The 27,001-nt window shown below is 36.9% G+C and overlaps 1 protein-coding gene across 2 annotated transcripts in view; it reads left to right on the plus strand.

Annotated features, from left to right (window-relative positions):
• The window catches only part of LOC113119196 (CTD (carboxy-terminal domain, RNA polymerase II, polypeptide A) phosphatase, subunit 1), a 95,451-nt gene that overhangs the window by 21,773 nt on the left and 46,677 nt on the right, over positions 1 to 27,001 (plus strand). For both annotated transcript variants that reach the window (XM_026288476.1, XM_026288475.1), the window contains exons 9-11: positions 2,618 to 2,759; positions 4,431 to 4,655; positions 15,954 to 16,110. In XM_026288476.1, the coding sequence (XP_026144261.1) occupies positions 2,618 to 2,759; positions 4,431 to 4,655; positions 15,954 to 16,110 (524 nt within the window). The remainder of the gene's footprint in view (positions 1 to 2,617; positions 2,760 to 4,430; positions 4,656 to 15,953; positions 16,111 to 27,001) is intronic.

Here is a 27,001-nt window from a genome sequence, read left to right on the forward strand (position 1 = left end):
ACACTGTCCATTGCTCAGAGACGCAAAACAGTGCTGGGATCTTTGTTAACAAACAATATTATGTCTAAAATAGAAGTCACTTATTGCTTTACTGAACTTGTACAACATGATTATTTAATGTGTTTATGCATCTGCGGAAAATTTATATAAATATAAAATGCATACAGAAGCATTTTTGCTGTCTACAATTCTGGAATATAAAGTTTAAATAGACTAATAAATGAATGTGTGTACTTAAATATTTTAGCATCCTTCTTTGTCTACGTCAGAATGACTTATGCACATGATGTGAGCTGCCGTTTCTCTTTAAATTCATTATGCAGAGTGTTAATAACCGTAGCAGAAGCAGCAGAAGGTCTGCATCAAGTCTGACACAGTCCTGGAGCTTGGTGATCTTTATTTGTTCAAACTCAGATGAGTCTGTTGTTCCTCCGTGTTCAACTCAACACACACACACACACAAACTTTGAGACACACACTTGGACGATCAAGTGCAAACGTAATTACTGTCGAGCGCTGTCTAATTGGCCACCATTAAGCATTAAGCAAACATTTCCACACTCCAATGTCACCACATTGTGGTTTTAACTGTTATCATCCCCCTCGTTCATCCGTCAGCGCCCTCAGCTCTGCCAAACACCACGACCACAAGACACTTTTAATGTTGAGCGGCTAATGAGAGGAAGAGTGGAAGGAAATCCACAAAGCCAGACGGGAGAGAAAAAAAAGCAGAGAGCTGCCAAACTTTCTCTTCTTGTACTTTATATATTTTTGACAGCTTTTCACAGATCTCAGCCTTTGCTGCCGGATTATTGGTCTGGTGGCTGGCTTGTGTAACTGCGTGGATGTCCTTCCCACTCTCTGATCCCTCGCTTATACAGACACAACTACACACGATCAGTTCAGACGAGAGTGGACACACAGGACGCTCTGTGATGGAAGACAGTAGGTGGTTGAGAGCAGATTTAAGTCATGTCCTATTTGAACCGACATGATTAGTGCTGTGTGCGTTACTTTTGGTCATGGCATGACACTTATTTTAAGTACACTGGGAGCAAAGTATATATGCATGTAGATATAGACAGAGGCAGAGCTTTGCAGAAGTGCACGTGCAAAACGTACTGATTGTATTTTTGGTTTGATGCATTAAGTTGCGGAGGGATTGCAAGCACAGAAATCAATGCAAATCTCCCTTAATTTAATAATACTTTCTGAAGCTATCCACTTCATCAAGATGTTTTTGCTACTGGGTTTTCATGATTAAATTTCACCACAACAGCTATCGTAGAAAGTTTTTATAGATCAACTCTTGGTTCTCTTGAGTGTCTTTATATTGCAGATATTTTATTTTATGAAATAATACATTAGCATTCAAAAGTTTGGGGACTTTAAAATATATTTGAAAAGTCCCACCAAGGCTGCTTTTATTCAATAAAAAAGGCCATAAATACAGTAATATTGTGAAATATTATTACAATTCAAAATAACTTTTTCTATTTAAATATTTTTTTTTATTCCTGTGATCAAAGCTGTATTTTTAGCATCATTATTCCAGTCTTCAGTGTCACATGATCCTTCAGAAATAATCATCGATATGCTGATTTACTGCTTAAGAAACATTTCTGATTATCATCAATGCTAAAAACAGTTCAGCCGAATTGACAACAAATTGCTGCTAATTTTTCACGGAGACGGAGTTTACCCCAATCCGATCTTTTTTTTCCTCGTCTCAAGAAATATCCGCGTCCATACGAAACCGCATAATGATGTAGTATACATGCCAGACCAGTATGTGGCGCTGTAATTCTGCCACAGAGATACACTAAAACAGAGAAGAAGACTTGGACTATGCTCATAAACCTTGCGCGTGGTAAACAAACGAACATGGAACAATACATTTATTAATCAGTGTTAATGTTAGTTAATAAAAAGACAATCGTCCAGTGTTTGTTCATGTTTTGTTGCTGTTACGTGACGTAGAGGTGTCTGACTGGGGGGGAGATATGGGCTGATGACGTCATCGTTTCTGAAAATATACGGATTAGCCGCCCAGACGAAAACACAGAGACGGCGTTGTGATGCGTGTGGACGAAACACCTATCCGATAAAAAATGTGTGTGTATTCACAGAAGCGCGTCTCCGTGTGGACGGGGCCTAGAAGTGGTCAAAACTGGACAAACTCAAAACATTTTAGTTCTCGTTCACACCTGTATTTAGCATCATCGACTTGCAATCAGAAAACACATCTTAATATCAGGTGTAAACAGGGCCTGACATCCGTCATCAGTCCCAAACACTGACTGTGTAAACATGACCATAGTGCCAATGTAAGCTGTGCGATTCCCTTTTATAACTTTGTAGTTTTATTCACTTTACAATCTTTGAATGTACTCTCAATAGCCCCGAGCAGTGATTGTAGTATTGGAATAGAAAAATGCATCTTGCCATTTTGCATTTGGTGGTAAACAAGGTTTTTTTTTTTTTGTATCCCAGTTTTCTTCTGACTACATTTATTTGCTGCTGATAGTGGAGTGAGAAACATCGGGCAGAAAGATGCACATGGAAAGTGTGGTGTTGTTTATCCGAGTTGTTTTTCATGTATGCGTGTCTCCGTCAGGTACCGAGAAAGTGCGTCAAGCTCAGGGCTTTAAACATCTCCACGTGGTGAATCCTGATTGGTTGTGGACCTGTTTGGAGCGCTGGGAGCGAGTCGAGGAGCAACTCTTTCCTCTCAAAGAGGACTATAACAAATCACACAGGTATTTATCTCTAACAGTCTCTCTTTCTCTTCTCTTCTGTCTGTCTGTCCTGCTTTTCTTTATCCTTTAAGTTCACTTGAGCCTTTCAGCATAAAGATTGTAAAAACAGCTTTCTGTTTTGTTGGTATTTTCTGTCTTGTCTTTGTGCTTTTCACTCGCTGAATTGCAACACTCATGAATAGAACGACAGAACCTTGGCGAGAAATCTTTCAGCTTGTTCTGACTCCTGCAATATTAAAGAATTGTTAGATTAAAGAGTTACACAAAATGACGCTCATTTTGGTCCAAATGCACATGACTTTCCTCTGTGGAACACAAAAGGAGATGCCTAGCAGATTGTTAAAGGAAAGTGAACTGTCTCCAGGTCTGTCATGCATGATGTTCAGTCTGTTTACGCAGTTATCATTCGGCTTCAGAAGGCTTTATAGCACATAACTGCACTATAGCCTTGGTTACCTTTAAGGCCAATTCACACCAAGGATGATAACTATAATGCTAAAGATACAGTTTTAAAAATCATTCTAAATTTAAAGAATAGCACACACTAGAGGATTAAAATGTCTCCACAATCTGCTTTTGAAGAAATATCGTACAGTATTATGCAACATCGCAGATTCTATCAGTTGCAGTTTTGGTGCCTCTGTCTCAATTCTGTACAACGCCACATGCATTCACATCAAATGTTAACTCTGCAGTAGAGATGCACTCATGGACTCTGCACTTTTTCACAATCACCGAAGTACATTACTTGCACGTGCTTTAATGCCTTGTAGGGATGGGGAAAAAATCGATACAGTATCGCAATATTTTCCACTGCAGTACTGTATAGATACACGAATGCCAAGTGTCAGTCTTTTAGTTTACTATTTGGTAGAATAATTTTTTATTTTTTATTTTTTTTTAGTTTTTTTTTTTTAGTTTTTTTCTGGTACAGTCAGCTAGGTCAAATTCAACCAGCAGTAAGTTAGTAAAATAAATATGATTGCATCGTGGAAAGTTATCTGGAAATCCCCATGTAAGTAGACGTAAGTAGGGATGCACCGAATTTTCAGCATCCGAAAATAATCAGAGAAAAACGGCCGTTTTTTAGATATGTGAATCAACCTTTACATGCCTTTTATGCGCTTTTTATGTTCTTTATTTCTGCTGTTTCATAAGCGCCACCTGCTGTCAGAGAGTGAATTTGCATTTTCATTCAGCCTGTCTGCTGTTGTTGTTTCAATCAGATGTTTTATATTATATTTATAGTATAGTTTGTTTATATGAAGAGGTTTAATTTTATCAGAAGTATTTATTTGATTTGGGATTTGTTTTATAATTAGAATTTAGTTTTGTTATTTGACACATTTCAAGGTTACAATGAAATGTATAGCATTTTGTCTGAGACATAATAAAAGTTTTGAATCTCATTTTGTTAAAAAACATTGTGGGAAAATCGTATTGTGAAATCCGTTTCGAATCATGAGTTGAGTGAATAGTTACATCCCTACTAAAAAAAACAAAAAAGAGTCTAGTTTTATTGTTACCTTGCAGTACTTCACTCGTCCCCCCTCCAACTGTTGGGGGTCATTTTGGACCCGAAAAAGTAAATGTAAAAATGATTTTTTTTCTTTAAGCTTAAGAGGGTTTATTTTTAAGATTAAAGGTTAAATATAATGTCTTTTACTGTAGGAGCAATAGTCCCGCCATGTTTCCAGACATCCCTGGGTCTGTCCCGAAGCCTTTGTTCCAGACCCCTCCTGTCCAGCAGAAGCCCCTGCCAGCGCCGGAAATGAGGACGTATGACCCCGTCACTGGCAAACTGATCCGCCGGGGTTCTCTGGCCTCCCGTCCACCCTCTTATCTGCACTCACATGAATCGTCCATGTCAGCCAAAGGAGATCTCTCCAGCCTCAGGTACTTCATATGTGTGGCGCAGTTCATAATGATATTCATCAAATCCAGTCACCTAATATTTGATACAATAATGAACTTGGTTGTATCAGAATCATGAATATGGCTTATGGGTCTTTTTTTGCAGATTCTGCACAATGCATATAATTTTTATTTCTTAAAAGCAAGGGAATGTAATGGTTTGATTACATAATGTTTGATTATATCATGCATCATGCACTGCATATATCATGCAGTCTATTTCACATTAATCTCTAAGCTCAAAAAAAAAAATCTGCGAGAAATAAAGCATTGCACCTTGGCAGCTCTGAGATTGTGAAACAGAAATTATTAGCAAATTTCATCAGCACCTTTGGCCATTGCTGTGACAAGGGAATAATAAAAACAAGCCTGTAAATGCTGATCGAAAGTGAGGAAGAAAAAACGTGCCTACTGTGTCGGCATCTGATGAGGAGAGAAATAATTTAGAAAAGAAAAGGTTCACCTGAGGAGCAGTCATTATTTACTCATATGTTGTTCCTCTATGACTAACTCTCTGCAGTGGAGTACAGAAGGAAAACTTTTAAAGAATATCCTGCCCAGTTTTATCAGTATAATAAAACTTCAAAAGATATATGACTTCAGAAGGCTTGGAATATAACACAAATTATATAGACCATTAATGATATGTTAATGATGCTTTTTTTAATGCTGTGAATTAATTTTAAATGTATGTAAATGAGTGGTGAATGTTATTGTTGGTGTAAAAAAAAGAGATTTGCAGGGTCATTCATTTAGCCATTGTTCAAAACTATCTCCTTAGCCCAATTTGCAACAGTAAGTTGGTTCTCAGTTGGTCAGAACAAAAGTGGCAGGTTCCAAACTGGCCAGTTAAAACAAAATGCGATAAATGAAAGATGTTAACAAGAAATGTGGCAACCACATGCAAATGAGGAGTTAATACGCCGCTTGCTTGGCACCAGAACAAGTGGACCTGAGTCAACAGGTTTTGTCTGTCTAGTGTGTACAGGACATTTGACATCTGTGTCAGTACTAGGGCTGTGTATTGCCAAGAATCTGGCGATATGAAACGTATCACGATACAGGGGTTACGAAACAATGTTATATATAATGGGATATTTCTTATTTTAGGAATAGGAAATATTTTTAGGAAAGCTGTCATAAAAAATTCAGTTCAATTGAAGTTTATTTGTTTAGCGGTTTTTACAATACAAATCGTTGCACATGATGAACATATGTCAGAGAAGTACAGATAAATCAATTAAAGGCATAATCAAACAGACGATGAACACTATTAACAGCAATTATATTATATGATGCAAATAAACTTATAGCAAAATTTGGTAGTTCTGTATGTTGTAAGAACACACCACCATATGCAAACCTTAGCAATAAGTAAATAAAAATGATTTAACCATAATACAGTGGTATCTGCATTTGCAATAATTAAGAATTTAATAATAATTCATTACATTTATATGGCGCTTTTCTTGGCACTCAGAGCGCTTTACATAGACGGGGGGTATCTCCTCATCCACCACCAGTGTGCAGCATCCACCTGGATGATGCGACGGCAGCCATAGTGCGCCAGAGCGCCCACCACACACCAGCTTACTGGTGGAGAGGAGACCGAGTGATGAAGCCAATCAGCAGATATGGGGATTGTTAGGAGGCCATGATGGTCAGAGGACAGTGGGTGAATTTAGCCAGGATACCGAGGTCACACCTCTACTCTTTTCGAAAGACATCCTGGGATTTTGAAATTTTTCAATAAGTCAGGACCTCATTTTAAACAATAGAGTATAGTGTCCCCATCACTACACTGGGGCGCTAGGACCCACACAGACCACAGGGTGAGCACCCCCTGCTGGCCTCCTCTTCCAGCAGCAACATAGTTTTCTCAGGAGGTCTCCCATCCAGGTACTGACCAGGCTCAGACCTGCTTAGCTTCAGTAGGAAACCGGTTTACATTTACATACTGATTTTTCTTTATTTTGAATTTTAAAAACAAGTAGAAAATGTTAATTTAATTCTCTCATTTTTCCCAAAAGAAATCAACAGAATTTCTACGTAAGGTTAGCAAACTAGTGAGATTTTACATTTATTTTAAATTATGTGAATAACGTTGACTCAACATGATTTTAGCATACCTGACTTAGATGGAGCTACAACCAGAGACGAGCTTGCTAGGCAGTTGAAAACTTTCCATTTCTTTGTCTGCACATAATGCACTTTTGAAAGATGCTTTGACAGATTGCTTGTGTTTCCGCCCTTACATGCAAAAATTCTGTTGCACTTATGACAACCAGCGTTGTCTGCATCAACTCTAGTGAAGTATAACCACACTTTGGAACGTTTTGCTCTCTCCACCATCGTCACTCTTTGTATTAAGCAGGAGTTTTCGTACTGTAAGCGTGTGCGTGCGCCGCGCTCGTTGTGGTGTGTGTGTGTGTGTGTGTGAGACTTACAGGCAGCCTCCGTGGCGTGCATGAGAGATCTCGCAGATCTCACAGACAAACTTCTTAATATAATCGCACATTAGAAATGTTTGGTGGGATAAAATGTGCACGATAACATTATTAAGCAAAAATACATTTTTTCCCCTCCAGGCCCGGGGCCAGTTTAATATCGGGTTTCGGTACCCATCCCTAGTTGTGAGTGGGGTGGCCTACCCTAGCCCTGCCAATTCAATTGCGTTCAATATTTTTTTACGTGTTTAACTGAAAAAAAAAATAGCGCCTGAGTTGACGCTAATTTTGACACCACTAAAATATGTATACATAATTATACAGAACGAGATGGGCAATGCAGTGGTCCAGTGACAAGCGTTTGAATTCGCCACACAATGATGAGATTACTGTGAGATCTAGTGAGAATCATTCATATTCTACATAGAAATCTGTTATAAACTGCGCTGATATGCGTCAGGAAACCAGAAGCGGTAACGCTAACTGTAACCATGGGGTTGTGGTAGAAATAGTCGAATGCATCATTCATTTCAGGGTTTGTACAACCTTTTGAGAGAGAAATTCATGCACTTTTCAATGACTTTCAAGCATTTCACACAACTTTTTCCAGCACTTTAAAGCTCTAAGATGATCCAGTTTGAATGTTATTTTTAATGGGATGAACAAAATATAGCCTACTTTGTGGTAAACAAACACTTATGTAAAATAAAATAAAAATTCATAAAATCACAATTATAACTAGTACACCGCAGCAGAGGAGCACTTATTGGCTTATTAGTCATTCATTTCTACCTTTTCTCTATATTTTGAAATTATAAAAACACTATTATAAAATATCAAGAAATCTGATTTTTTTTTTTGCGTATGAAATAAGAAATGTCACAATCTTCAATTTGCTACTAAATCACACATAATCATTCAGCTAACTTTAACAGTACTGTTGAAAGGTTTTATGAATTCATGCCAAAACAATAAAAAAACACTGTTACAACATTTTAAATCTCATTGAGTCAGTTTTCAATTTTTGTTCATACAGACATATCAGTTTTTACAATTTTGCTACATTATGATTACAGTTAAACCTGAAAATGACATCTAAACCCTTAAAAAGAAGACTTGCAATATGTTTTGCCACCTATCACTTAATTCAATTATCTATATCTGAAACAAAATATGTATATTAGAATAATTTCTGAAGGGTCATGTGACATTGAAGAAATATATTTTAAAATAGAAAAACCTTGTTTCACAGTGTTCGTGTTTTTACTGTATTTTGATCAAATAAATGGTGCTTTGATGAGCCAATGAGACTTCTTTTAAAAACATGATCTTACTGACCTCTAACTTTTATGCAATACATATACAAGGTTAAAAGAGCTGAAAAGAATTTCCCCCCAAACGTCAAAGAAAACCAAATGAAAAACACTCATATGCATGATATATATGATAAACAGTTAAGATACAGCATTGGCTCATTGTCAGCTGACCTGCAGCTCTTTCACACTGACCCAAACACAGTCTGCAAGCCTTGGTGAGCCGTGGGTTTATAACAGCATGAGGCAAAGTAAAAAAAAAAAAATGAATTTAGTGTTTTTTTTTTTTTTTTTTTTTTTTTTTTTAATGTCATTTTTATATGAATAATGCAGATCTTCTGTCAGGGCTTCCTTCCTGTTATTCGACAGTTACAGTAGACAAGTAACTTCAATTTATCAGTTTTTATAAAAGTTATTCTGCGTGGTTTGAGGCAACAGCAGAAAACCTCATTTTTTAGGTGACCGAAACAAATCCACTGAAGGTCCAGAAATGAGCTTATTAGCATAGTAATGATTCCAGTGTGCTGTTTATAATCTGTCTTCAAAGCTGTTTACCCTCTATTGTTTACCACTCATATTCTCGTTTCCACGCCGTTCCATAACCTGCAGGTCAGTTGTGACACTTGAATGAGTGGCGTGCTGTAAAGTAGCTGAACTGCACATTTTCATTATAAACAGAAAAGGCTGCCTTCGTTCACAAACTAAAAGGCACCTATGTACTTAAGTGAAATTGAAGAATGAACAAAATTAGGCCAAAAAGAAATTCATTTGGAGTTTGCTTCTGTAGTTTGAAATAAACATTTAAGATCTCGGTTTCTGTTTTGATTACTTTTTTTGATGTGGAATCTTCTCCTGGATCATTTCTTCTATAATTTCTATGTGTCGACACAATCATTTTCTGTATAACTTTAGCATAGAAATTGTCTACCTAAAATGCTGAATTTCTTTTTTGGGTTAACTCAATTTTGGCTGATATACATTTCCTTTTGTTTAGAAACAACACCAAATCTCTTCTGTGCAATTATAAACAAATCATTTTTGTTTTAGTTACTTTTGAGCATGAACTAAATAAACAATAATAAAGTTATTTTTATAATGAGAGTACATTTAAAGCTTTGAAAATAAATGATCTAAAGCAAAAGATTTTTGAAAATGTGAAAAACTTTTAGAGCTTATAGTATTTAACTTTGTAAAAGTTACTTTTTGGTTGTTAAAAAAAGGTGCGCTCGTTCAAAACATGTTGCGTTCGCTCCTTCGTTGGCGGTGCTGATTTACATCTAGCGGTTCTGTTGTGTTTGTGTAGCAAGTTCAGTGACTCAGATAGTGATGAATCTCTCCGGCCAATCAGTGAACAGCAGAGTTTACACGTCATGTTTTGCTAACGGTAGGGTTCACTTGGAACCTCAGCTGAGGTGGTTCTTAAAGTACCAGGTACTGTACCCAGTGGAAAACCCCCTTAAAGTGAACCGTACGGAGCTGTACCATACCATTCAGTGGAAAAGCATCATAACATTACACTGTTACAAGGGTATTTAAAAAAAATAATATCTATCTATCTATCTATATATATATATATATATATATATATATATATATATATATATATATATATATATATATAATTCTTTTTTTTTCACTTCTAAATGAAGAATTTTGTAAAAAAAAAAAAAAAAAAAAAAAACTTTGTATGAGTATAAATGCGCCTTAAAATTGGGAGACCTAGTTTTGTTTCGACATACCAAGCAGGTCACAACTTATTTTTATTTTTTTTAATAACCAGGGCATTGGACACCATAGTGCCAGTCCTGCTCTCACATGTGATTTTGAAACAAAGCTGGAGGAATTGATTGGCTGGTTCAAAGGTGCGGATTATAGTTGGATCTCATCTCTGCAGGTAGAACACCAGGAGAAATATTGGGCATCCTATCCTGACTCTCGTTCTCGGTTAACCGCTCTCAGCTGGATCCCAGACTACTTCCATTTGTCCTTATCCTTGCACTTGCTGTCCATGTAGGGGGCCACAAATTTAATAAAGCAATCTTCTGTCCTTGAGGAACAATTTACAAGAGTTCACAGCTAAATTTGATATTTAAACCACAGCTCTACCCGACTGACTCTCCAGACAGATAGACTTGGGTCATCTGCGAGCTGAACTAATATATGGTAATGAGTGTTCAACCCTCTGCAGCAGGCCTGATGTGTTGAATGACTAGCCGGACTGCATGGAGCCCTGTTACGACATGTCACATGTAGGCTGATAGTGAGTGCTCTTGCACTGCTGATGAGAGGATGTACTGGTCTCCAGGCAACAGGGCTTGTTGAGTAGTTCAAGAACGGAAATGAGAGGACATAAGCGTAAATACAAAATTACCCATGTTCCTCTTTTGTTGCTAGGTAGCAAAAGAGTAAATAACCGTATGAGCCACCAAAACATGTTTCTAGGGAAATGGGTAGATGAATATCTAAAAACTTTGCTAATTTGAGAGCTTCCATGTTTACGAAAAACATGAAAATATCAGGAAATATCAGTTTTCTGCTTTTCCTCTGCCTAAAATCAGTGCAGAAATATTTAAAATGTAGCAGATTTCAAATGGGCCTGAACACATTACATAAATGAGGTGATGAACTATCAGCATATTGCTTTCCAATTAAAGGTGCTGTATGTAATTTTTATGACAGTACGAATGTATAAAAAATTCCTTAATATGTCTGCAGATATTCAGGAAACTATTTTAGTTCACATACATTTTTCTCAGAAAAACACTGCTACAGCCAATTATTCTCTGTCGGAATGTCTGCTTTTGTTTTGGTCTGTGACTCCGCCCACTTTCGTTTTACCCAATAGTATTTTAACAACCTGGGTTGCCAGTTGGTGGAGAAAACAGCGTATTGCTTCTATGGAAACCAGTAAATGAACTGGTTCACAAATTGCAGATTTGACCTAAAAATACCTCAACATCCATTTTAAAAACTTCTATGATGAGGAATATTAAAGCACAGAAAAATCAACTCAACTTCCAAAAAGAAATGCTCCACACTCCATTGTCAGTTGTGTTCATGTTCCATGTCCTCAATCTGGCAACCCATGCGAGTTTAATGTAGGGGTTTACCGATATTGTTTTTTTGACAGATGCCGAAATCTTGGATAGCTGGGGTACCGATATAAAGCCAATACAATTTTTTTTAATTCATATTTAAGAATCAATAGGGCACTCAGTATTCTTGGAAATTTGTGTGCATTGTGAATCATAATTTTCAACTAAAGCAGGGGTAACAGTAATTTTACATACAGCACACAGAGAAAATGACTTGAATATGATAGTGGACAACTGCACAAAGTGCAGCATAATTTGAATTCATGAGTTTAAAGCATTAAATTAACATGGACCGACTATCACACACAAAACACATGATCATGCAGGATAAAAATGCACACTTCACAAGATCTCAGCTGGATTCGACTAAGTTTGCAAGGTTTGTGAAATTAAATATTCATTCAAATATTTGTTTAAATGATATACAGGTGCTGGTCATGGAATTAGAATATCATCAAAAAGTTGATTTATTTCACTAATTCCATCCAAAAAGTGAAGCTTGTATAATATATTCATTCATTACACACAGACTAATATATATTTCAGATGTTTACTTATTTTAATTTTTTGCATATCGCATCTTCCTCTACACAATACCCCATAGATTTTCTATGGGGTTAAGGTCAAGGGAGTTTGCTGGCCAATTAAAAACAGGGATACCATGGTCCTTAAACCTGGTAGTTGTGCCAAGTCTTGTTGGAAAATGAAATCTGCATCTCCATAAAGTTGGTCAGCAGCAGGAAGCATGAAGTGCTCTAAAACTTCCTGGTATACGGCTGTGTTGACCTTGGACCTCAGAAAACACAGTGGACCAACACCAGCAGATTACATGACACCCCTAACCATCACTGACTGTGGAAACTTTATACTGGACCTCAAGAAACGTGGATTGTGTGCCTCTTCCTCCAGACTCTGGGACCATGATTTCCAAAGGAAATGCCAAATTTACTTTCATCAGAGCACATAACTTTGGACCACTCCACAACAGTCCAGTCCTTTTTGAAGCGAGACGCTTCTGACACTGTCTGTTGTTCAAGAGTGGATTGACACAAGGAATGCGAAGCTGAAACCCATGTCTTGCATACGTCTGTGTGTAGTGGTTCTTGAAGCACTGACTCCAGCTGCAGTCCACTCTTTGTGAATCTCCCCCACATTTTTGAATGGGTTTTGTTTCACAATCCTCTCCAGGGTGCGTTTAACCCTATTGCTTTTACAATTTTTACAAGCCTCTTTTGCAATGACCTTTTGTGTCTTGCCCTCCTTGTGCAAGGTGTCAGCAGTCTTCCCCATGATTGTGTAGCCTACAGAACTAGACTGAGAGACCATTTTAAGGCCTTTGCAGGTGTTTTGAGTTAATTAGAGTGTGGCACCAGGTGTCTTCAATAGTGAACCTTTTCACAATATTCTAATTTTCTGAAATACTGAATTTGGGATTTTCCTTAGTTGTCAGTTGTAATCATAAGAATTAAAAGAAACAAACATTAGAAATATATCAGTCTGTGTGTAATGAATTAATATAATATAATATATCACTTTTTGAATGGAATTAGTGAAATAAATAAACTTTTTGATGATATTCTAATTATATGACCAGCAGCTGTAAATGCTTATTTGCTTATTGCTGATGGCAAGCGAGTTTGTTAGATTTTTTTTATTAATAATATATATATAACATCAATCGTTATAATACTTTTTTTCTATATTTTAATTCCTTTGTTTAACCGTTCTATCAGATTATTAGACAGACTTCTATCCATATTAAACAGAACTTTTAACAATGACAGTAAACAAGAGAGAGAATATGAGCACTGTGAGCTCAGGCGCTGCCGTTTTTAGCGTCGTCAAAAAAAAGAGTCCTGCCTTGAAGACATCGGCTGAGCAGAAAAACGTTTCTGCCAATATTTGAAAATATCGGCCGATATATCGGTCGGCCACTAATTTCATGTCTGAGCAGGAGGAGTGGAAGAAACTACTCTCTCCAGTGTTTTGAATTTGGACTGTAGTAACCTTTACACCCACTAGCTGTCAGTATTACATCCTGCACCTTTAAAAAACACAGCAACGGGACATTATTGGATTCAGTATGAATTCTGACTGTGGTTGACAGCGTTTAATAACTGACATTTGTGACATGACCCTTATCCAAGATCAAGGGGAATGATTTAATGAGATTAAAAAAACATTGGGTGGATCTTTATCATTAAAGGGTGGTTGTGTACACACACTGCCAACACACATTTCAGTTCAAACTACTTATAAAAGTGCATTAAAAACATCCGATGACCCCTTTAAGAAACTCAATTTTCTCTTGATTATTTAAACCAGAATGGAAATATCCACAATGCTGAAAACTGGAGTTGAGGCTTGAAATTGTGACGTTGCTCTAGTTTAGTTTCTCAATGATGTTATGAATTTAGAAATTCTGTTTGTCTTGGAAATCTTACAGTAAATGGTTAGAGACTCATCACACCTGGATTTTCTGAAGTTGCTCTTACCAGCAGAGCTCCCAGAATCCTCAGCTGTCTAGTGCCAGTTAGGGCTGAAACGATTCCTCGAGTAACTCCATTACAAAAAATGATCGAGGCAAATTCGTCTGCCTCGAAGCCTCTTTTAATTTATTTTAAATCTCACGTCAGTTTCTTTCGCAGTGATTTTTTTAATGTGACACAACGCGTTTACGTCACCCACAAAGCGGAAGGAGACACAATCGCTGTGTCCGAAGTCGCATACTGCAAGGAGTCAGCAGTGTTTTGATTTGAGGGCGCGTGCAAACGTAATGATAATGTTGTGGGTTGTGTCCATTGCAAGATAGAGCTGGCATACCACAACAACGGAATTTACAGTTTAACATGGAATGGCACGGAATTTGCCAAATTTTGAATGAATTAATCAAAAATAGGTCATTGCACTTACATCAAATCACGATATGGACTAATATCTGTAAATATTAAGCCGGAATAGTCTGTTTAAATATGAATCCTGCATGTTCTGCGTGTCTTTGTTAATGAATGGAGCAGAAGCGCGTCTTCATTCATTAAACACACTGAAGCGCACGTGACACTCCGGTGATTTCAGCATCTGCTGTCTCACTAAATAAGGACGTGAACATTAACAACATCTCCAGAACTGCTCTGACAGTCACTTCATGAGCATTTAACCATTTGATTTGAGTAAAACTAGCGTCACATCACATACACAGAACTGTAAAGGTACATCAACCCGTCAAAATAAAAGTCCGTTGTCCTGACATTTTAACCTACCCGTCAGATTTTCAATTTCGCGTCAGTATAATTAAGCAAAAACACATTTTATCCAATTACTCGATTAATCGATGGAATTTTTGGTAGAATACTCGATTACTAAAATATTCGATAGCTACAGCCCTAGTGCCAGTCACGTGCTCTCTCATATCAGCAGGAGGAGATGGTTTGTTAAGCTCCAGCTTCCCTCGGTTTCTCCTTTATGATTTCAGAGTTTGTCTACAGAAACCATTGCAGTTAGTTAAACATTTGATTGGATATTTCAAAGCAAAGATATGATGCTTTTTTTTCTTTCTGTCTTGCTGTTTCCTGTTTTGTCAGTGTAATGACAGTAGGTTGGCTAGTGATGATTTTCTGATGAGCTTAACCTGACATGTTGACCTTTTCAAGAAGACACTTCTGCAGAGTTGCTGGTCAGCATTTGGCCTCTAAGTCTTCTGTTACTCTTAGTATGAAATGAAACAAAATGAGAGATTGTGTAAATTGATGTTTAATGAAGTTTAAACTTGCTCTGACCTCACCTTTAACAAACTTTGTTCTTAACTTTAGTGCTGAACATTTGTGTCTTTTCTTTTCAAAAATGTTTAAAATAATGACTATCTTTGCATTTGCATCCATTTTAGCCCAGGTGTCAACTGAGAGTTTACACATGATGTTAAGGAGAATTATTTTTATTTTATTTTATTACGATTTGTCTCAAATACTTTTATATATACATTTATTTAGGTCAAAACGGACCCTGATTTTGGATTCAAATTAAAAATGCTGCCTTTGCATTAAACATTGTTCAACACTTTGTTGAAACAGAAAGACTCACATGTAGTGAGGTTAATTGGTTTAGACGCTGACTGCACTGACCAACACATCTCCCTGTGCTGAATTATCATAATGATCATGCTGTGGCTCCTCTGACAGAAGTGGAGATGTGATTGAATGTTTGCTGTCTTCTGTGGACAGGCTTGTGCTGTGTGTTTGATTTGCTCTCGATAGTTTTTTTAGGTGTTGCTCAGACCGGGGGAGCCGCTGTCCTGCTTTGGTGTTCTGTCAGAGCAAACTTAGCCAGTTTTGTTTGATAAACATATTTCAGCCAGTGACCGATTAGAACAGCCGCTGATCTGGAGTGTGCATGTAGACCTGTAGATTGATTGTTTCTGTGTTTGTTCAGGTCAGCTCAGGGGTCTCAGCAGTCGGATCAGGCTGCAGGATCGAGTCCCGATGATGAGCAGCCAGGACCTTCCCGCAGGAAACGACAGCCCAGCATGTCCGAAAGCATGCCGCTCTACACACTCTGCAAAGAAGACCTGGACAGCATGGACAAAGAGGTTAAACACACACACACACTTAGTTAAATGAGGACATTGGATAGACTTCAGATGTTTATATACATTAGTTTTACTAGTTATAAAAAGTAAGAAGTAAGCCCCACACTTTCTACTACTTGTGGTTCTCTTCTAATTGACTTTCCTATTCCATTGGAAGAGAGGGGCGGGGTCAGCAGAGCTCATTAGCATTTCAAAAGGCATGCACCGAAACGGGTCGCTGTGTACAGAGCTGTTTTGACAAGGCAAAAAGGACATTGTTCTGAACTACTGTTGAGAAATTTTAACTAAAATATGTTGCAGACATTTCATCGAGACCTTAGAGAATCATACCAACAGTCAGATTTACGTGGTCCTATTTTAAATTTTTTTACTTTGGGTGTTGACATTTGTGTTGATAGTTCATGTTCTGAATTGTTTACCATGGCGTTACATATTTAATTCATGACTGAGTCACCTTTACACTCCTCCCCCCACACAAAGCTTTTAAGATTCATAAAAGCTAATTAAAAATCCTGAACAAATATCCTGAAGTCATTCCCTGACGATGAGCCAGTGTTAATCACCCTCTGAGATCAGGACCAGCTGAATATTAATGCCGAGACTGTTTGAAGAGGACATGTAAGAAGCAAATTAATGTGATCATAGCAAAGTGCAAATTAAATTGCTGAAAATTAAAATGAAGTCCCTGCCTGATAAAGATGTAGTTACCAAACAGGAAGTTGGTGGAATTAAAGATATTAGGAATTGAGCACTAGCTTCAGCATTTAGTGCTTTGCTGTTTATTCAGCCTCATGTTGTTCCAAACCTTTGTGAGTTTCTTCCTTCTGTGGAATGTAATAGAAGACATTTAAAGGGATACTTCATCCCACCCCCCCAAAATATTTGGTCTTTAATAACTCACCCTCATGTCATTCCAAATCTGCAAGACCTTCGTTCATCTGCAAAACAAAGATTAAAGGGTTAGTTCACCCAAATATTAAAATGATGCCATTCACTTTATTCAGCATTTTTATTTCATATTTAGGAAAATGTTCTCACCGTCACAACCCTAATTTCACATGGACTATTGTAATGATTTCCTTACTACCTTTCTAAGCCTTGAACATGGCAGTTGCATCGCTGTTCATGCAAGGTCAAAAAGCTGTAGGATTTCATTAAAAATATCTTAGGAATAGGAATGAATGTCTTGGGTTTGGAACGACCTAAAAAGAGTTATTGATGATGAAAGTTTTTTTTTTTTTTTTTTTTTTTGTGAACTAACCCTTTATGAATGTTGGTAACCAAACAGTTGCTGGTCCCCATTGACTTCCACAGTATAGAAGAAATATGGAAGTCAGTGGCTACTGTCAACCCTTTGAATACCCAATCTTATTTTGAGTTCAGCAGAAGAAAGAGATTCATGCAGGTCTGGAACAACAGGGTGAGTAGATGATCACAAAATGATGATCATTTAATTTTTGGATAAATTACTGGTTTTAAATTGAAGTCATGAAGAGAAGTGTTTTCACATGAAGAACAGTAATGGGTGTACTGGGCACTGTCGGCGTGTTGGGTCAGTGTTATTACTGTGTGATATCAGTCTTTGCACTTACATTGCTTTGTTTATTTATGAGCATATTTCCATGCAGCCTTCCTCTTCTGTCTGACCATGCTCTTCATTTGAGGTCATCTTCACGCTGACTGGTTTTGCCTTTTATTAATGGTTTTATCTTATCTTTAAACTTGGTCATGGGGTAGGGCTGGGCGATATTGGAAAAAAAAAATATCTCCATATTGTCAAAATTTCTTGATTAGGGCTAGTCGTGGGTGTGTGATTAAAAAAAGGTGTGCTTGAAATGAACCCTGCATGGATTATTTCATTTATCCCAGCTTTAAATGAACATTAAATGAAACATCCGTCAGCTCAAAGTGCTGCATCAGGTTGGATATGGGACAACTTTTCTTGTCTTTTTTCCACTTTTTCTCTGAAGTGTGAAAGAGAAAGATGTGCCTCATGGCTCCCTCTTAAAATCACTGACCTAGAAACACCGCTTCTTTCACTTCTTTCTCGTTTGTCAGCCTGTCTCAGTTCTCCGCTTAGCAGCTATAACATCTCAGCAGTCCATCTCAGAAATCCTGTCACTGCTGATGGTGTTCATAACAGCCGTGTTGTGCTTCCCAGGTCATATAGCTTAATTTTTTTCTGTTCACCTTCATGCTCACACACATGGATGAAACGGAGTCACGTCTAACCAGTGGCTTCAACACAGTGGCACTTATAGACACATTTTCAATTAAATGCTTTGATATTGCCTCTTGCACAGTTGTAAATGTTTCCGCTTACCTTTTGTGCAAACATCTGGACTTTTAATTGTACTTTTGGTAGAAAATTATGTAATTGTATTTATTTTTAAAGACTTATTTAAATGAATATTGTTCCTTGTTAGAGTAAAGTTTGGAAAACTACTACTTTTCAGTACTGCTTCTTGCTGGTTCAGCTGATATTTTCTCCACACTGCTGCTTGTCACTTCGGAGAGTCGTGCCAGGGTGAACACAGAGTATAAACACCTCTCAGGGCTCACAGTCTGCTGTGCTGCATGCCACAACCAATATGTCAGGCATAAGCAATGTTTGACTCGAGCTCAACAGCATCACAAGATAATGTTCATTTATTTTAGAAAAGGAAATTAAGCTTTTATACTCCATGCTTTTATGATTTCTGAAGGATCATGAGACACCGAAGACTGGAGTAATGATGCTGAAAATACAGCTTTGACCGAAGGATATTCAAATATTTCTAAATTTCACAAATATTCAATATTTCACAATATTATTGTATTTACTGATTATTGATCAAATAAAAAAACCCTCCGTGAGAAATAAAAGATTGCTTTCAGAAACATTAAATCTTCCAGACTTTAGAAGAATGGTGTGTAATATATTTCACTGTCATGCACGGTGGCTTTGCACAAAAATAATGCATGTTGTTAATTTAAAAGGGCATGTTTTATGGTGAAGTGAGATTTGTATTTTTACAAGAGGTATGCGTGGTGACAGACATGAGATCTAATATCAAAATGACTGGGAACATCAAGCATCAACAAGCTCCAGCTTTATAGCAACTTTCTATTTCGGGGCTTTATTTAGACTATAAATCCCTTTCAGTAAAATATCCTGACATAGAGATCCTATAAAATGTCATTCACATGAGCCTGCAGATGTAAAACCTGTTCTGTATCCGTTCCCAAGCTAATTTTCTCTCCCTTAATTACTTATGGATACCATTTGCCACCATTCAATGTGTGCCCCATTGTTCTAGTAGCCTAACAGGGGTTTTGTTGAATAGCCCCCCCCCCCTCACTCACCAAATATGACATCGCCAGTGAGGTGCACGAAACTACAGCGTTATTATTCTGGGACTTTGCGAATTGGGATATCGAGGGGCTTAGTCCTTTGTTCACCAAACCCGCTGAATGGAAATAAAATAGTTTCTATATTTAGTATGTGGAGAGAGCTGTAGCAGGCTTTTAATAAATGAGAGAGCTGAGGTTGAATGAATGTAAATTGCTCTTTGAAAAGTCACACTTTTATGGGAGCTGTTCATATATACTTTTTGCATGGCTGCTTGGAGGATTTAACTTGTTGAAGGTCTGGTGTGGACACTGGTAGCACTAATGTTTTCCTTTGAGCCATTGCTAAATATATTTCTGTCACTCACAGACTCTTTGAATGGGAAGAATATGTTGACCCGGGTTAAAGCGAATGTTAATTGTTACTCCCAAAATGATTCAGAGAAGGTTTAAATGGTTTTGTAATGGCGTTAATCATCCTCAGTTGTTTTTCACTTCCTCTCATAGTCATGACTTGTCTCTGGTAGGTGTGCAAATAAACAGGGGTGACTTCCACTCAAGCAGAGTCAAGCCAGGTTAATTATGTTAAGTGTTACATACATATTATGTGTAGGAGGTCGGCAGTGATCTCATTTGCTGGTGCTAAGAATCCTCCATGAGCAATGGTAATTACTCATGCATCATATTCTTCTTCTGTAGCTTAAAAATGTTGTGTCTTTAGCTAAAGCAGTATGTCACCAAAAAAGAATAAAGATTCTGTCATCATTTACTGAGCCAAACTCATGACTTTGTTCCATGGAACATTATATTTTTCATACAACAGCCTATTGTAGTATCTCAAAAAACAAAACAAAAAAACAATGCACATGATTAGTATTTTGACTGTTTGTCACAGCTGTTGTGTGGCTTCATACGACTTAAAAAACAGTACAAATATTATTGGACCGCTTTTATGATGGGTGGTAAGCTGGGTAGTAACTAATCACTAGGTAACAGTGGTAACTTCTCAAGTAGTGTGTTTCAAATGTCAGCATCGGTTAATGAAGTTTTTCATTTTTTAATGAATTTTCATTTTGATAAAAATAATCTTTTCACTTCTAAACATACAAGCTACAGGCAGTCCTCCATGTTTTGATGCTCTTTTCAGAAAATAATTATTGCTATAAAAGTAGGAGATTTATTTAAAGTCTAATTGAAATGTAAAATGAACAAATGATCAGATGAACAAATGAATGAATGATGAATTGTTATTTTAAATATGACTCCTCTTATACATCATGTGCTGTCTATATTAGATTGACCAAGGTTTTTGTTCGTGAGTGCACCTGGAGCGCTTTGTGCTAATGTGACATTTTCAGTGTCTGAATGTAAAGTTCACAGGAATTGTGGGTCTGAGTGAACTGTGGTCTGCTGGACTAAAGAATACATGAAGGTCAAATGGTTTCCAGTTAAATGCATAGGCTTTTTGTTGGATTCATTTAGTTTGCTTCAGTGTAGCTTATTTTACCAACCAGTCCCTGCTGTCTTGACACAGAAATGTAGACTTGAAACAGTGGCTTCCCATTTCCCATGAAACTATTCAGATCGACACTGGCATGCCGACTGATCTATTGTTTTAAATAAATTAGTGAGCAACCAGGGCTCAATGCTATGGATGTTTTCTACAGGCCTGGGGTTCAAATTGTTAATTGCCCTGCCAATATTTTCTCTTACATAGATGATGATATCATTGTTTTGACCCTAATAAGGTTTTATTCTAATAAATAAGGTTAAATTTTACCAAACTTCACCAAACTATTCCAATTTTGAAACCACAGCAAAACTACAAGTCCAACAAATGTAAAGTTCAGATAACAAAAAAAACAACACCACAATAGCACAACTAAATACATAGGACAAAAATACGAATGAAATGCAAAATCAGATTTTGTCAGCAGATGGCACTTATGAAACCACAATATATAGTCTTTCCTTGGTGGCCACTGTAAACAAAGCAGTGCAGCACTTAACATTGTTTAAATGCATTATAGAGGCAAGAAAATGCCATGTAAACGTTTTTGAAGACAGTTCCCCAGAGATACATCCATTTAAATCCCCAGTTCAGAAATCAGTTAAAAATAAAACAAAAACGTCCAGTCAACCTGTAGGTACAACTGTACTACACTGTATAATTAAATATAGATTAATAATTTGTTAAACTACAAAGTAACTCACCAAGATGGGTAGGGATGCATGATATTGAAAAGTTTAACCGATAACCGATTATTAAGTCCTTCTCATAGTCGATACCGATACAAATACCGATAACCAATCAGTTCATATTTTTATATAATAATTTTCATGTATTCTACAGTTTGTGCACACACAACAATAGAAAGAAGTGCTGATTAAAGTGATATTTTAGTAGCTCTGGCCTAACTATAATATTAAACATCAGTCCTGACTCTTCACGTGTGTTTATTTGTTGTGTAAGGCAACACAATACTTAGTAACAGATAGTTTAACAGAACTATGAAAGAACTATGGCTTACCTGAAGTTAACATCTTATTAAAACAAATTTATATTAAAGTATTTTATGTATAACAAAGAAATGCATCTATTCAACCTTTAGTGCATGAGGATGAGGAAGGTATATTGACTTAAAATGTAATGTTTTCAAATACATAATAAATAAAATGTATCGACATTTGTCAACATCGAAAAAACAATCCTCAAAAGTTTATAGGGCATAGAGATTTCCCTGAAATTATATAGTTTAACATAAAATAAGTAATAAACTTGTGATTTCCAATTTGCACTACTCAACATGTCTTACCCTCCTCCAAAGTAGATATCTTTTCACTTGTCTCTATTTAATGTGAATTTGTCTTTTCAGCTTTTTTTATATGAGGCCATTAGTGGGAGATTCTTGACAAACAGAAACATCTCTGACTTCTCACACCCAATTCTGTGTTTGTTTTTTTTCATCCATAACAATTGCAGAAGCAGGAAATAAATGTTCACTGTCTGTAGTAGGGCAAGGGGTTGACGGGTATTTTTGTGCAAGTGAGGCAAGGTCTGGGAACTGGGATTTATTTAACTTCGGCTTAGGGCTAGTAGCCGCTGCCGCTTCATATTCTTTTAGTAGCCTACAGCTTAGCAGTGATGATGACTTTTTACCTGAGATATAAATTTGTTGTGTTAAAACTTTTTACAGCTTTTTTCCACCTCTTTAAATCCTTGCTGAACATGCTTTGCAAATAGCAATGGTACTGTCCTCCACTGCCACCGATAAAAAGACATGTTCATGGTTGATGACGTAATGAACGCGATGCATTTTAAAGCTGCAGTCACTTGGAAAGCAGATAAATCTTCGGTAAGTCAGACTGATTGATTAATTTACCGGCAAGAGTACTTATTTTTCTTTAGTTATCGGTTTTCATTTATTTATCGGAGCAATCAAAATCCATATCATTTTTACCCAAATTGTCTGATAATCTATCTTTACGATAAATATTGTGCATCCCTAAAAACGGGTATGTATTTTATTTTATTTTTACATACCTTTTGTATGTATTTGTCTGTACAAGCGCAGGTATTTATTTTTTAATTTATTTCAGAAGTACTGTGTATATATAATCTCTTTGTGTTATTCTGAGTTAATGCGGCCATTGCAGGTTGGTTTGTTCTTGAAACATCACCATTAAAGAGAAAGAAATGTACGCAAGCCTGAGTGCTGTGAATTTTGAGGTGGGGAGAAAACATGTTTTCAAATGTCATCCTGCTTCTATTAGCTCTGCAGCCTAAATGTCTTTGGCATTCTTCAGTGTTCTGAAAGCTTTGGATGAAGAAAAAAAGAAATCCCTAATTGGCTCCCTGGCAGTTATCATATTGTGTTGCGAAACCCGACATTGAAATGTCACCAGTGAACCACAGTCCCGAAATCACAATGTGGTTTGCCAAGAAGCATTTTAGGACTGCGAGATCATGACGTGCACGTGGCCTACATGACCTTTTTTCATCCAGACGCCTTACTATCTTGTCTAGCAGCTTGCAATGTTTGATGGGAATGTGGCCTTAGACCACAACTCAACCGCTCAAATGTTAAGTCCTGTATCAGATGAGGCAGAATGTTAAACGTTCAACTATCTATTGGCCTGCAGTTTGAAATGGTTATTTCTTTGGCTTAATGTCCTCGTGCAATGTGGAGGGAAGAGATATGTCTGAGGCAATATGTTATTGTTGATGTTTTCTCAGTTGGAAGCAAAGATTTGGTCAGATATACACGCTTCCACACATCATGGCAGTCATTCTCCAAACAACAACCGCTGCATACTCTTGTCTGATTGTATCTGTTGACTTGTTTGATGTGACCAGAGGATTGGCAGTTTGGGAGCTTTAGAAATTTGTTCGTCGTTTCCGTCGCTTCCTGATGAGATCTGATATGCATTGCTGTTTCAAACTTGTAAAAAGGGATCTTGCAGATACTTTAGGAAAAATGGTCTGCACAGAGACATATCCTAATATACATGCCACTACAAATAAAACCATTACATTAAAATACATTTAAAACAGTGTTTTCAATAATTTCAACAGCGTGCAGATCCTCGTTTGTCAGCCTGTGGTGATATCAGCGCGGACAGTCGCTTATCACTCACATAATCTACCATACATCTATAATAACAGGAAAACATATCGTTTTGTGACATGTTGTTATTACGATAAAAATATGTGGTTTTAACGAGAAAAGATGACGTTTTAACGAGATAAGTATATCGTTTTTATGACATAACATCTCGTTATTATGAGAAAAGATGTCATTTTAACGAGAAAACATCTTGTTAAAGCGACATAACATCTCGTTATTACGACATAATTGAGCGGAAGAAATAATGTGTGTTTGGCAGCAATGCATCACCTTAAGTATATCGCCTCAATTCTGTGTTAAAACTATATCTTTCTGGTCTCTAGGTATTTGTATGGAAAACAGTAGTCTAAATAAATTTAGTATAAATTCACAAACACTATAGCTTAATCACAAAACTACTCCTTAAATACATTGAATACATGTCCACATTTAATAATATAATCAAATTCTATATGAATAGCCCACGTCAACAAAGTCAAGCAACACAAACCTGTTTCATGATTTGAAACAATATCTCTCATTAGAACTGCCTTTAAACTGGAAAGAAATAAAGATATGAAATTTATCATGGTAATTATAGATATCGATAGTATCAACATATCGCCTAGTCCTATGTTAAACCATCAAGTGGTTTGCCAACAACAGTTTCAGACTGCATTTATTATTACAATTATTCTGTCGCAGAATTGACTGTTCTGTTGTTAACTGGCACCTTGAGTTCAGGTTAAGATGTGTGTGATTGTGAACTTAGTCACATTGTTTTGTGTCAGTGAGCTGGTCTGTTTGTTATTGTGAGATCGTTCTCTGAGAGTGTGTGTGATGAAGTGTGTTTGATTGCAGTTCTAGCACCACGTTATCAGCTTCATTGCACATTTCGCACCTCAGCTCTCTTTGGGACCCGCCTCACCACTGCTAGCACCACGTTAAGTGCTAACAAGTTGAGAAATTAGACCAACGTCTTCTCTCTGTCTGCTGCCCTTTATCTCTGCCTCTTCTCCCAAATAGTGTTCCTCAAATGCTAAAAGTTAAAGCCGAGGGGCGTAAATTAACTTCGTTTCAAATGAAAGGTTGCTAGTAGCAAAGCTATGTGCTGCCTTTGTCCTCATAGCAACAAAAATCAAACCGAATCATTTTTTTTTTTGCATTTGCCGTCATTATGCACTATTTTTTGTCACTTTGAAACGTTTGAAAATGCAAATGAAGTACCTGGAATAACAAAGGCTGGGTGGTAAAGGTCTGTATCCATATGCATGTTTCCTCCAAATATATTCACTTTCATATAATTAAACATGGTTTAATATAAATGACTCCATAATCCCACCCACTCCAGACACAGCACTTAAGTTGTCAAGAACAGAGGGCCGTTTTTGCAGCTGTAGGATGTATTACATTACAGGGCCATATAGGGCAGCAGTGCATAATTATGGCTGATGATAATTGTATGATACAATACCAGTGCAAATAATAGACTTACAGATTTATACTCGTCTCAAGAGTTTTAGAGCAGCATTGCTTTAACTTTTTAGAGCAGCCCCCGTTCTAACTGTTTTTGTGATTTGACTGCAAATGGTTTAGGCTATATTTGATATGATGGTTCTGTCGCATGCTTTCAGATTAATCCAAGAGTGAGAACAGGAGCCTAATGTTTTATACATGGGCCCAAATATACAGACACGTTTAAAGGTTTGGGGTCAGTAAGATTTTTAAGTGGTTTTTGAAGTCTCTTATTCTGACCAAAACTGCCTTTATTTGATCACAACTACAGTAAAGTCGGCACTTTTGTGAAATATTGTATTATTGAAATATTGGAAATATTAAAAATGTATTTTACAAATATTACAAACCGAACAAACGTCTGCATGTTTCATGAACATTATGAAATTAAATCTTACATTTTGGAGGGAAAAAGGTCAATATTTTCAGATCTGTGAGGTGTTCAAACTATTTTGGCCACCACTGTGTGTGTGTATTTATATATACATATATATTTATCATCAACCCGCAAAGTTTTAAATGATAGTGTACATTTATGTGTTCTGTAGCTCAATTGGTAGAGCATTGAGCTATCAAGCACAAGGTTGGGGGTTCGATTCCCCGGGAACACATGATAGGTAAAAATGTATAGCCTGAATGCACTGTAAATCACTTTTGATTAAAGCGTCTGCTAAATACATAAATGTAATTGTTTAATTTAATTTATGTTGCTTCTGTGCCACATTAAAAAGGTATATTTGCCTCTTTTTGTGCTTCAAAAAATTTGAAAGAAAGACTGTGCTAGTCTTTCAAGTAAGGCAAGTACCAGACGCATTCTTACCGTAGTTAGTTCCACCACAGAAGATCAAGATGGTGAAGGAGCTCAGCATAAACCTACAGGAGTCCTTTATGTAGAAAGAGACCTGAGAGACATGAGAGTATTTCCATACGTTTAAAACAAGCACTCAGGGGAACGTATGGGAGATAAGTTCAGACATTAGTCAAGCAGTGAAGTGACCCTGGATGTGGAACAGAGGACCATGATTATTGAACGTGCAGTTGTGATTGAAGTGGGAAAAAAAAAGTACAAGGTGAGCAAGAGTGCTGGTCAAATGCAAGGCTTGACAGTGAAAGCGTTTCACTTGCATTTACAACTAAATATACAGACAAATATACATAACTACAGACTCATGGTTTCAGAGCAGTTCACAATCATCTAAACTTATTCTTAGTCAATAGAAGTTAATTTTTCGTACAGTTCCAAAGACCTTTTTTTTTTAATTTTTTTTATTGCTAGTCAGGCAAAAAGTGATGTTTACAATGTGTTATACCAGAAAAACTTTGAGGGTGTTGGGGGGGGGGTAGGGGGGGGGGGCACATTATCATCAAGAGGGAATTTTTTTTGATCAGAGCAACCGAGAAAACCCTCGAGTTTCCTACCAAAGACTTGCAAGATGACC

The sequence above is a fragment of the Carassius auratus genome, chromosome 19, assembly GCF_003368295.1.
Source record: "Carassius auratus strain Wakin chromosome 19, ASM336829v1, whole genome shotgun sequence".
Classification (NCBI taxonomy): domain Eukaryota; kingdom Metazoa; phylum Chordata; class Actinopteri; order Cypriniformes; family Cyprinidae; genus Carassius; species Carassius auratus.